Consider the following 11,613-nt stretch of genomic DNA (forward strand, 5'->3'; position numbering starts at 1 on the left):
TCTTATGCTTCTTCTACTCCTTCCTCTGGAAGAACAAAAATTGAAAAAAAAAAACAGAGCAAAAAACAGAGCAAAAAAACAGAGTAAAAAAACAGAGTACACCTCTTTTATTTGATATATGCTTAGTCAGGATAAAACACACATACATGGGAACTACCTACCATAATCTGAGATTCAAGAGCATGACTCAGCCACATCAATCTCTGCAAGGAAGAAAAAAACAGCATCACCGGCGAACAATACCGCATACCACCTGTTCGTTTATGTCTTTCTAACTGAAATAGGATTAGTATTTTCATCTCTAATCACAGATGCCTCTGGGATCACTACAGATTAGATATAGAAATACTAACACATATCAATTGGGAGTGGACATATGAATCACGTTGGACACGGAATGCGAACATCCCCAGCTTAAGTGCAGATATTTCAAAGATCATCTTCATTTCCCTGCAACAGAAATATGCAAAAGTTAAGAATATATTAGTGACCCTATAAGAGATTTCCGAGAGGCATAGTTTGTAAGAAAAATGATGAGCATATTAAAGAAAAAGAGAAAATCAAAAACACCTGGAAATTAACTTTACATAAAAAAAACCCTGAAGATTATCTATTGGATTCCTTTGAGTGGGATTTAGTTGGGGAATATAAGCCTAACTGAAGACAGAATCCCCTATCATCGATTTTAACCTTATCAATTTCAATAACAACAAATTTTTAATGAGTCAAATTCCTCTAAACTCAAAGCTTAATCGAAACTTTGGATTTTAAATTTTGTAGCTAGGGTTTGACGAACCTTTACCTCAACAACAACAGCAATGACATTAGGTAGATACAATCTTTTAAGAGGCTTGATCTTTTCTCTGCAAGTGTCAAAGCACACACACCAGAATTCATTGCCTCATTGTTGTAGCTTCTCTGGTAGCAACACCAGCAACAGCTCTGCAACCACCACTGACAAACATAAGCTAAGAGCAGTAACATATGTATGTCTAAACTCTAAACCAAAATTATATACTAACAAATATATATGCAAGCGGTAAGCGTTATTTTACAGCAAGTGAATTCAACAAAGACTGAAATTGTGAATCTCATTTGTAGCGGCAGTACTGTCAGGATAATGAACACTTTTCCTAGTGGTAGTAAGATAATCCGCAGAAACTATCGTTAAGAAAGTAGGACTTGTAACGAACCATAAAGTATTAAGGCAGATAAGAGTATAGAAAGTCAGTCAATAAAACATGATGAAATTGGTTTCATCCCAGCCTAAATATCGATGAAACCAAATTTAACTAAATTTAAAACAGGATGTAACTGGTTTCATCCTAGTTTAAACATGGGTGAAAACAAATTCAAAAAATTTTAAAACATGATGAAACTGGTTTCATCCCAGCCTAAATATCGATGAAACCAAATTCAACCAAATTTAAAACATGATGTAACTGGTTTCATCCTAGTTTAAAATGGGTGAAACCAAATTCAACTCAAGTTAGTTTAGGATGAAACCCAATTTCATCCTTGTTTACAGTAGGATGAAACCCAGTTTCATCCTAGGATGAAACCAAATTCCATCCTAGGATGAAACCAAATTCCATCCTTTGGTTCTTTACATCTCTCTGTGGTTACTCTATACACAAGATTTTGCAGTCTCTTTACCTCTTCATGTAAACAGGTTGCCATCAAACTCGAAGTAGCGATAATCTATATGGCAAACAAGAACAATGAGACGAAAATTAAGTTACTGCTCTTAGCTTATGTTTCATCCAAAGGCAACACAAGATGAAAACAAGAACAATCAAACCAAATCTTCTCTGACGACATGTCAATAGTGGGCAACACAAGATGAAACCGTGTTTCATCCAAAGGCAACACATGATGAAACCAGAATCATCCAGTGGAAGCAGATGCTGGAACCGGAAAATGCATCGGAACGTGTACTAAGATGAGAAATATTCAACAGAAACTCAATTGCATCATATTTTATACTACTACGTAAACAAATTCACAAAATGCAAATTAGTGTGTTTACAGATCGATACATTAACAAGAAAATTGACATATACATTTCACAGTTATGAACAATGAAACCAGTTTCGTTCTAGTTTACATAGAAATAAAACCAGCTTTATCATGTTATTGAACAAGAACTCTTACCTAAAAGGAAAAGAAAAATGAGTATATCCACATTTCCAGAAGAAAAAAAAATCAATCAATTTACACATTAAAACAGGATGAAACTAAGTTCATCTCGGTTTAAAACTGGATGGAATCATATTCAAGACCCAATTGACATGAACTGAAGAGAAATACTACACTGACCTCTTGATATTAGTTGGAGATGGCTCAGGGATTACTGCCTCCATATAAGCCTCAATTAAGTCCTGCTTGATTTGAGCTATCCGAGGAGCTTTAAAAGCCATATACACCCTTTGAAATGAAATGATCACAACACAAACATACAACACCAATGCCCCAATTCTCTTTGGTTCCCAATTCTTAACATCCTAAGCACAATAATTCCAAGAAAAAAAATGTTCATTTTTGCATCCAAAAGTGTACAAAATGATATGAATTGAAGAAAAGGGTTATACCTTCCAGTGGTCAAGCTTGTTCCAATCAACAAACCCAGGTAGCAATTCAAACCTAAAACGATGAATCACATCTCCACCCTTGTTTTTCACATCACTAACAACCAAAATCACTTTGCTATTAGCTTCATTTAAATCAAACCCAGTTTCTTTTTCACTGATTTACCAAAACTTGAGAAGAATCGTTCAGACCCACGACGAATTGAGCGAGAAATTCTAGACCAAAACAAATTATTAGACTCATTTTCAGAATCCCCAGTAGATGGTGATGAAGAAGAAGCTCGAAAGATGAGTTTTTTATGGGAAATTTTGGTTGTTCTTTTTTGCGGATTGAGAAATAGAGATAGATTTGATTGGTGGTATGAGAATTTTGAAGAAACTGAAAGTGGGTTGAGAAATAGAGATAGATTTGATTGGTGGTATGAGAATTTTGAAGAAACTGAAATTGGGTTTTGTCTGTAATGGATAGTAAGAATAGCAAATTGGCGGAGCTGGTTGTGGTGGTGAAGTTTTTTTGAAGAGGGAGTTTGATTTTCCGCGGTGTTGATGGCGGCGATGGAGAACGAGAGCTGCTTTCAGATCTGTTTTATGTTCAGGGTGACGAAGAAGACGAGAGAAGAAATAGGTTTTCTGTGATATGAAGGGCAGTAACGTAAACTCAATATTTAAAGATTCCTTTGGACATTTGACCCAGGCCGAATCCTAACTGTCCATATGGCCCAGGAAACACCCAATTTTGGTTATATAGCTCATTTTCTGAATACAGTAGTAGTTGGTAGTGTCTGTTGAACATCTTCGATCACAAAACAAAATAAAGAAAACAAATCAACAGTAGACTACCACTTCAATATCTAATTCTCATGGGAATTTTTATTTATATTTATTGCTGGCTGCTTGTTTTTATCATCCTGTTGACTTGGACTGAACTCAGCAGTGACACCACTGCCAAAGCTACTCAAACATAGGCAAGATGTTGCACATGAATTTCATGAGGCGATACAGCATCCATAAATTCTTCGTCAGATTCAAGTGCACTCATTGATTCAGGTGGAAGACAAACCTCAAGCATGACACTCCCTATTCCCGTTAGACCACGGTATGATGTTACCTTCCCATCAAATTTATTAGCGAATCCGCTACGTGCAGCCACTGCTGTTCCCAGCCCAAAATCACAACCATAAACGTCAAATCTTGGTGAACTTCCCATATGCACTATAGGCACTTCAAAAAATGGCCCCGACTGGTATATAAGTGGTTTTTTCATCCATTGCTCTCTCAATCCGCAGATCTTCTCATTGGTATGTTCCTTTATACTCTGGTGCACAACCAATGCCGCCCATCCAATACCATGCTCTAATAGCTCACCAACAGTTGTAGTCCCACAAACTGATTGAACACAATTGCCAAAGTAGTTTTCAGAGGGAGGTGGGTTCAGTCTCAACCTATCGTCAATTGCCAGCCTGCAGCTTGTTTTTTGATCAGAAGTTAAATGGCGTGCCCGTGTTATTGACCTCCATACAAAAGCAGTTAAGGCTTGAAAATAAGAGATTTGAGTGTTACATTCTTTATTGGCTTTAGCTTTGAGTTTCTTCATTGATTCTTCAGTGAAATGAAACATTCTTTCCCTGAGAAGTGGTCGTTCATACGGGTCTTCGACGAATTCTTTATGGTGAGAGAATGGAAGGCTGATGAGGGTTGGGTCAATGTGATCTTCCATAAACCAGCGTCTAGTTATAGGTGGATGAGAAATATTGCACTCAATATGTTGATCACCTGCTTGTTTGCTAGCTTTTCTTAGTTTCCGACAGATTTCTGCAAACGCATTGAAGAATTTCCAATAAGCAGTTCCATCACCTATAACATGGCTAAAACTGCAGCCCACAAAAATGCCATCTAGTAACTCCGTTGCCTGCACCACTAATAAAGGTTCTGTGTGCCCATCATAGCAAATGGCTCCTTCAAGAGCAAAAAATGATTGGACGATCCGGGGTACATCGACTGGAGTAAGAATATCCAGCATACTTAAGTCTACAGCAGCATGAATGAAGTCAGCTCCTACAGAGTCATCGCTGCAGTCAACATAAATTCCATAAAATGGTGGATTGTCTTGCTGTTTTGTCACCATGCGGCCTGAAAGTGGGTAGAAATGAGTCAATGTCATAGACAAAGAATGTTTAAGCTGATCAATGAAGGTAATGGTTGGGTTTGGATCTTCAAATGAAGGTGCCGGTTTCCGAAACAGAAGACCCTTTTGAATGTAGTTTAAATTTAAAAGGGATAGATCCCATGGAGTCAAATAGTGTGGTTGTTTTGATTCTTCTGAGATTTTGTGTGGTTTGATGATGCATTTTGAGATTTGTCGAACATGTTTTGGAGTTTCTTGATTCATTTGGTGACTGATAAAGATTGATACCAGTGATGGTGTTTGTGAAATTAGGCTTATGCTTCTAGAACTTATACAGATATTGCAAGAATCGGATAAGGTCGCGTTGAATGCAAGTTAGTGTCTTGTGGCTATTATTAAACTAATCTTCCATTTATTTATTTTTATTCTGAATGTCCTTAGGAGTAATAATCTAGTATTAGAACAACTTCAACAGCAAGGAGACATAACATAAACGTAATCGCTGACGCAAGGTAAATAATTTTCATTGGAAATGAATTTCTAATTCTTCATTTCTGCTTGGTTTTATTCGTCTTGTTGACTTGGACTGAACCCAGCAGAGGCACCCTTAGCAATGCTAATCAAACACAGGCAAGATGTGTTGACAATGAATTTCATGAGGAGATACAGCATCCATGAATTCTTCGTCAGATTCAAGTGCACTCATTGATTCAGGCGGAAGACAAACTTCTAGCATCACACTCCCTATCCCTGTTAGGCCACGGTATGATGTCACCTTCCCGTCGAATTTATTAGCAAATCCGCTGCGTGCAGCTACTGCCATTCCCAGCCCAAAGTCGCAACCATAAACGTCAAATCTAGGTGAACTTCCCATCATTACACTAGCCGGATCAAAAAATGGCCCCATCTGGTATATACGTGGTTTCTTCATACATTCCTCTCTCAGTCCTCGTATCTTTTCATCGGTGTGTTCCTTTACAGCCTCGTGCAAAAGCATAGCCGCCCATCCATTACCATGCTCTAATAGCTCCCCAACAGTTGTAGTTCCACAAACTGTCTGAACGCAATTGCCAAAGTAGTTCTCTGACAAAGGTGGGTTCAGTCTCAACCTATCGTTAATTGCAAACTTGCAACCTGTTTTTCTATCTGGAGGAAAGTGGCGTGCTCGTGTTATTGACCTCCAAACAAGTGCACTTAAGGCTTGAAAAGAAGAGATTTGTGTATGTTTTGAGTTACATTCTTCATTGGCTTTAGCTTTGAGTTTCGCCAGCGATTCTGCAGTGAAATGGAACATTCTTTCTCTGAGGAGTGGTTGCTTGTATCGTTCGATGAATTCTGTATGGTCAGAGAATGGGAGGTTAATGAGGAATGGATCTCCGTTGCCTTCGGTAAACCAGCGCTTAGTTATAGGTGGATGAGAAATATTGCATTCAGTATGTTGATCGCCTGCTTGTTTGCTGGATTTTATTAGATTCCTACTGATTTCTGCAAACGCGTGGAAGAATTTCCAGTAAGAAGTCCCATCACCTAAAACATGGCTAAAAGTGCAGCCCACAAAAATGCCATCCAATAACTCAGTCACCTGTACCACTAACAAAGGCTCGGTGTGCCCATCATGGCAGATGGCTCCTTCGAGAGCAAAAAATGATTGAACGATTCGGGGCACATCGATCGGGGTAAGAATATCCAGCATGGTTATATCTACAGCAGCATGAATGAACTCAGATCCTACAGAGTCATTGCTGCAGTCTATGTAAATTCCATAGAATGGTGGATTGTCTTGCTTTTTTGTCACCATACGACCTGCAAGAGGGTAGTAATGAGTTAATGTCATGGACAAAGATTGTTTAAGTCGATCGATGAAGGTTATGGTTGGGTTTGGATCTTCTAATGAAGGTAAAGGTTTCCGAAAGAGAAGACCCTTTTGAATGTACTGTGCATTGAAAAAGGATAGATCCCATGGAGTCAAATAGTGTGGTTGTTTTGATTCTTCTGAAACTGTGTGTGGTTTGATTGTGCATTTTGAAATCTGTCGAACAGCAGTAACAGTTTCTTGATTCATTTAGTGACTGATAAATACAGATGATAGTGATCTTGTTTGTGGAGATTGGAGAAGTTAGGTAGTTGCTAATGAACGATCTTAAATTTAGTCTTTAAACTTAAATAGAAACTTCAAAAGGTCAAAAAGTCAGGATCGAGTAGATTTCAAGTCATATCCTCTTTTTCTTTTGATTGGTCGTTACTTATGGTTGCTGTAACAGGCAGCTTCCTAGTAAGTTCTTGGCACTCGTATCAGATTTGCCCTTCAAATGGGCTTATTTTGTTTTTCTTGATTTATTTTTCTGATTCTTTTATGTCAGCAATTCCCACTTGTATTACCCTTTCGTATATAATCCGAAGAGGTTGGTGAGTCAACTGTTAAGTAGCTTTGAAATAATGGAATTCCAAATCTGCATCTTCCCCATTTGAAATGAGACTTAACCTTATTGAGTAAGAAGAGAGGTTATGAATCTTTAAATTGGTTGAAAACACAATATTCAGTCAATGGTGGTTGGTAGTGCCTGTTTAACTTCTTCGATTACAAAACAATAACAGAGAATACAAATAAATCAAAGACTAAGAAACGTAATCGAGGACAAGAACATAGACAAGAAGTTTTGAATGAATCTCATGAGATGCGGCCAACTCAGGGCGAAAGACAAACCACAAGCATCACACTCCCAATCCCTGCTAGACCCCGGCAACATATCACCATCCCATCAAATTTATTAGCAAATCCGCTACGTACAGCACTGCCATTCCCAGCCCAAGATCACATCCATAAACGTCAAATCTAGGTGAACTTCCTACCATTACATTAGCCGCGTCAAAAATTGGCCCCATCTAGTATATACATGGTTTCTTCATCGACTCCTCTCTCAATCCTCGGATCGATTAAATCATTCACCAACAGAAAACACTAGTCTCAGCATAGTATTTTAGGATGGAGATTGCTGATAAGCAGAATGCACTTTTGATTCCAGAAAAGACACATGTTTGTCAAGCACAGAAACTACAGCTTCAAATTCGGTCAGTTGCAACTCCATCGCTTCAATTTGCTGAACGTATTCATCAAAGTTTCCATTTTTTTCCTTCAACTGTTCCACAAAAATCCGCAATCCAGAAGCTACATCGCCCAGGCCCTTGTATTCCTCTGCTACTCGGGTATTCATCTTCTCCAAAAGTTCCAGCAAGTTATTTGTGCCCTGACAACAATCAAATAAAAATATAAAATCAAAATTTAGACCCTAGAATGATGTATTAGTATTTAAGCCATTTCTAATAAAATCTAAAACTCATTTCAAGGGAAGGTGACAAAAAACTAGGCAGAGACGATATTTCACTATGACTATATGGTGTATGAATCAGAACTAACCGATTTCAAGAATACAACACTAACTCTGTTATTAGTATAGTGAAAATCTAAGATTACATATTAAAAGGGGAACATGGAATAGGAAGAAACCACTTTTAAAGAAGTACCCCATACAAATCAATACCCCCCCCCCACCCCCCCCCCCCCCCCCCCCCCCCCCCAAGACGATCAAATTATAGACGAGGTGGTGAGAGACCGGGATTTACATGTGCAGTTTGACTAACACGGAAAAGAAAGTATCCAAAGAGATTATTCAATAATAAATATGTAAGTTCGCAACAGAATGACACATTCATGCCTCAGCCAATAATAATTATAATAAAATGTAGAAAAAGTGGGATGGAAAATTCATAATTGAGTTGAGACCTGGAGTTCTCCTTTGATCATGGTAGAGACATTGGTGAAGAGACCGTTAAGTGATTCAGAAAGTTTGTCTACCTCCTCATTCGCAACCTTTTTCCCCATTCCAACATACATATATAGATTCAACTTTGATACTTTGGTCTCATCTAGAAAAAACAATTAATCATATTTACACACATCACAGAGATACACAGCTAACAATTGAAATGACATCAAGAGATCAATGATATCAAACGCACATCGTACACAATTGTGGCAAAATAATCACACGATCACAGGGAGTTATGCCTAATTCAATAATCAAAGCTGATAAGTCACAAAGTCCGTAAGACCTTCGAAAATATGCACAACTCAGAGTAACATTTTAAATTATGTACTTTCAAACTCCCCTGCCAGTAAATGTGATATCATGTTTTAAAATTGGCTAGAGTTATAAGAAATGATATTGATTAGAGACTACCTTGAAGTTCTTATCACCGTAAAACTGTTACTGAGAACTGATAGTGATAACATTGTTAGTCTTTTAAAACTAAGATTACTACTGTATGTACTACAACATCTTTCGCCAAATCTAACCAAAACCCGAAAAGACAACATTTGGTGGAGAGGGAAAAAAAAGAACTCACATAATCTACACCAAAAATCAACTCAACTGCAACTATATCATCATAACCTTTGAAATTTTGACTTTTCAGAGAACTTGATCAAGTCCAAGTACCATTTTAAAATTAAAAATCAAGTCAAAAACTTTCTCAATTATCAATATTTAACAGCAGATCTTCCCAATTAGGTTTCCTCAATGCAAAACCCTAAAAATTAGAAAAGAAGAAACTCACTAGAAACCTAAAACAAAACAAACCTTGAGATCTTCTAGTGGATATTGGATAAAAGTAAATAAGTGCACGGAGCTAATCTAAACTCGTACCTTGTGGTGGCAGTGGCAAATCAAAGGCTGGATTACGGATAGATTCACTCAATATCCTTGAATCATGTGCAACACCAAATCAGTGTGATGAGAGTATGAGACTGAAAAATGAAGGCCAAAATTTATGTACTTCTTACAATCAGCAATGACCAAAGAATATGGAGTAGTCAGTACTATGCATCAGTAAGATACACCCCCTTTGGAGAAGAGCAAATGAGCCCCAACCCTCCATTACAGATTTACAAACAATAAATATGCTTAGTATCAGGAGAAATTTTTTTTAATCATAGTACAGTCAGTACTCACTAGACTCGCTCCAAATTTCGAGTCCAGACTCTAGATAGAACGACAAGTGAATGTGTCCTACGGTCAAAACTGGCGACCAATAACGTAAAAGAAAGGAAGAAGAAATATGTGCACAAGTTATTAGTTGCATCAAGGAGGTGGGCATTATCATCGAAGCTATAGATGTGGCTTACACTAATTTGGTTACCCGGCATTGTCGTAATAAACTTTAATCTCTTTCAACCGAGTCTATATATATGCATATGTTTACCATCCAAGTTCAACACAGTACTAGATTTTATCAAAGAAAAAATTCCCCTCAACACTGCCATTCAATACAAAAATAGAACGAGGAAAGTACATTCAGTTGCTATTGAAAACTCATATACACTCATGGGTTTAGAGTTTCAGACAGAAAGCTCGAAATCGATGATCCCAACAGTAATTACCAATGACACTAGTAATAGTACTGAAACTACTTCTACAGTTTCTGATGACGGGGAAATAAAAACGAGCATTCGTTTTCATGGATACTAACAAGAGTTCATGCTGGTTAGTTCAGAATTGCTCATTCAAATACGACATGCCTTAAAAATTTAATCCCTAGACCCTCCCTATCTCGTCCAGAATTGAAACATACAGCTACATTTCATGTCTTTGAGGTTTCAGAACATCCGTATCATATACGGATTGCTTATAACTACATACAGATGAATGAGAAATTAATGACAAAAACAAGGATATACAAGCAATAGCTGTGGTCCTGCGGAGACGATTGGCAGTACCTTGAAGAAGGTCAATCCGCAACTAGTAATGCAATTATAAGCAAAAATGAAATACTAATTTAGACTAAACACAGCTGATGAGATCTCAAGAAATATGCAATTTGTCTTGATGGAAAAAGAAAAAGGATATTTGAATTCAGTATTCAAAACAGTTTGAAACTTATAAATTCATGTAAACGGGCAAATCAGATGGCAATAGAGGACAACAAACTAGTCGTTTTTCAACACACGAACAAAATGCTAACGAATGAATCAATTAGAATCATTCCTATCCACACATAACCAATTAAATCAAGCATGAAGTAAGTAATGTAATTGAAAACCAGTCCGCTTAACAATCATATCAAGCATGATCCATGGATGAAAATATAGAAAGCAGCGCATGAATCTCTGAGAACTAATTAACGAAATCGGACAAAGTAGCCACGAACATGATATCACTGATCTACAATACTGATATCTTGCTACAAATTCAAATTATTACATAATTGAATGACTATAGAAACGATCATCAGAACAAAAAACGAAATGAAATTCTCACCTCCAAAGGAGAGATCGATGATATTTTCCTGCTTTTTCAATGGAGAGGTTTGGGAGTTTCTTTAGGTAGCGCGGAAGAGAACCCGAGGAGAGGTGAGGATCAGGAATCGGGAAATTAAAGAAAAAGAAAAAAAAATGAACCTCATAAATTAGGAACCCACAATTGGGGATATGAAAAGTAATGGAAGGATATGAATTATTTCCCCCAACCAATAGCGTCTGCTAAGGGGTGTTTTTGGGGCAAAAATACTAAAGTATCCTTTCCTCAAAATAAAAATAAAAAAATTTAAAATAAACAAACAAAAGCATATCCCCATTTGCATCTCCACTTCTTATTAATCTCTTTTAGGGTTAAAGCTTTGAAACCCAAATGTTCCCCATTCCCTTTCAAATTCTAAATTTTCCCCACTTCCTTTCAAATTCTCTTCTCCTTCTCTGCCGGCTCCTCACTTTGAAAACGATTTATTTATTTACACATTCGGAAGTGATGAAGACCACGCCGGAAGTGATGAACACCATGCCGGAAGTGATGAAGACCATGTCGGAAATGATGAAGGTCATGCCGGAAGTGATGAAGACCACGCCGG

The 11,613-nt window shown here is 37.4% G+C and overlaps 4 protein-coding genes across 6 annotated transcripts; all 4 read right to left on the minus strand.

Moving 5' to 3' along the window:
* Positions 1–13: 13 nt before the first annotated feature.
* On the minus strand, positions 14–3,381 carry LOC113346483 (ATP-dependent zinc metalloprotease FTSH 12, chloroplastic-like). Its single transcript, XM_026590061.1, has 7 exons — positions 3,296–3,381; positions 2,592–2,745; positions 2,320–2,504; positions 901–942; positions 354–450; positions 147–203; positions 14–25 (listed from the first exon to the last, which is right to left on the minus strand). The coding sequence occupies exons 1-7, from the start codon at positions 3,379–3,381 to the stop codon at positions 14–16; spliced, it is 633 nt and encodes a 210-aa protein (XP_026445846.1).
* Positions 3,237–5,106, minus strand: LOC113292575 (protein ENHANCED PSEUDOMONAS SUSCEPTIBILTY 1-like). Its single transcript, XM_026541465.1, has one exon. It carries the CDS (start codon positions 4,975–4,977, stop codon positions 3,544–3,546), a length of 1,434 nt encoding a protein of 477 aa, XP_026397250.1. The 5' UTR covers positions 4,978–5,106; the 3' UTR covers positions 3,237–3,543.
* Positions 5,097–7,030, minus strand: LOC113292563 (uncharacterized acetyltransferase At3g50280-like). Its single transcript, XM_026541459.1, has one exon. The coding sequence runs from the start codon at positions 6,773–6,775 to the stop codon at positions 5,330–5,332; it is 1,446 nt and encodes a 481-aa protein (XP_026397244.1). The 5' UTR covers positions 6,776–7,030; the 3' UTR covers positions 5,097–5,329.
* A 169-nt stretch (positions 7,031–7,199) lies between these two features.
* On the minus strand, positions 7,200–11,177 carry LOC113292586 (biogenesis of lysosome-related organelles complex 1 subunit 2-like). Of its 3 annotated transcripts, none has more exons than XM_026541484.1 (4): positions 11,028–11,171; positions 9,417–9,472; positions 8,495–8,637; positions 7,200–7,958 (listed from the first exon to the last, which is right to left on the minus strand). In XM_026541484.1, exons 3-4 carry the CDS (start codon positions 8,603–8,605, stop codon positions 7,692–7,694), a joined length of 378 nt encoding a protein of 125 aa, XP_026397269.1. In that variant the 5' UTR covers positions 8,606–8,637; positions 9,417–9,472; positions 11,028–11,171; the 3' UTR covers positions 7,200–7,691. The 3 variants fall into 3 exon arrangements, with proteins under 3 accessions (XP_026397269.1, XP_026397258.1, XP_026397265.1); XM_026541473.1 differs by having other exon boundaries at positions 9,417–9,517; XM_026541480.1 differs by lacking the exon at positions 9,417–9,472 and having other exon boundaries at positions 11,028–11,177.
* Between the last annotated feature and the right edge of the window lie 436 nt (positions 11,178–11,613).

This window comes from Papaver somniferum, chromosome 1 (assembly GCF_003573695.1).
Source record: "Papaver somniferum cultivar HN1 chromosome 1, ASM357369v1, whole genome shotgun sequence".
In the NCBI taxonomy this organism is placed as follows: Eukaryota; Viridiplantae; Streptophyta; class Magnoliopsida; order Ranunculales; family Papaveraceae; genus Papaver; species Papaver somniferum.

What these genes read in the sequence shown, in the direction of transcription:
- LOC113346483 (XM_026590061.1), bottom strand. Translation starts at nt 3,381, where the DNA reads ATGTTCAACAGACACTACCAACTACTACTGTATTCAGAAAATGAGCTA. An exon ending in ACAAGCTTGACCACTGGAAG is followed by an intron (nt 2,505 to 2,591) that starts GTATAACCCTTT and finishes TATTGTGCTTAG; the next exon opens with GATGTTAAGAATTGGGAACC. An exon ending in AGAGAAGCTACAACAATGAG is followed by an intron (nt 451 to 900) that starts GCAATGAATTCT and finishes TTTCTGTTGCAG; the next exon opens with GGAAATGAAGATGATCTTTG.
- LOC113292575 (XM_026541465.1), bottom strand. Translation starts at nt 4,977, where the DNA reads ATGAATCAAGAAACTCCAAAACATGTTCGACAAATCTCAAAATGCATC.
- LOC113292563 (XM_026541459.1), bottom strand. Translation starts at nt 6,775, where the DNA reads ATGAATCAAGAAACTGTTACTGCTGTTCGACAGATTTCAAAATGCACA.
- LOC113292586 (XM_026541480.1), bottom strand. Translation starts at nt 8,605, where the DNA reads ATGTATGTTGGAATGGGGAAAAAGGTTGCGAATGAGGAGGTAGACAAA. An exon ending in TGATCAAAGGAGAACTCCAG is followed by an intron (nt 7,959 to 8,494) that starts GTCTCAACTCAA and finishes GATTGTTGTCAG; the next exon opens with GGCACAAATAACTTGCTGGA.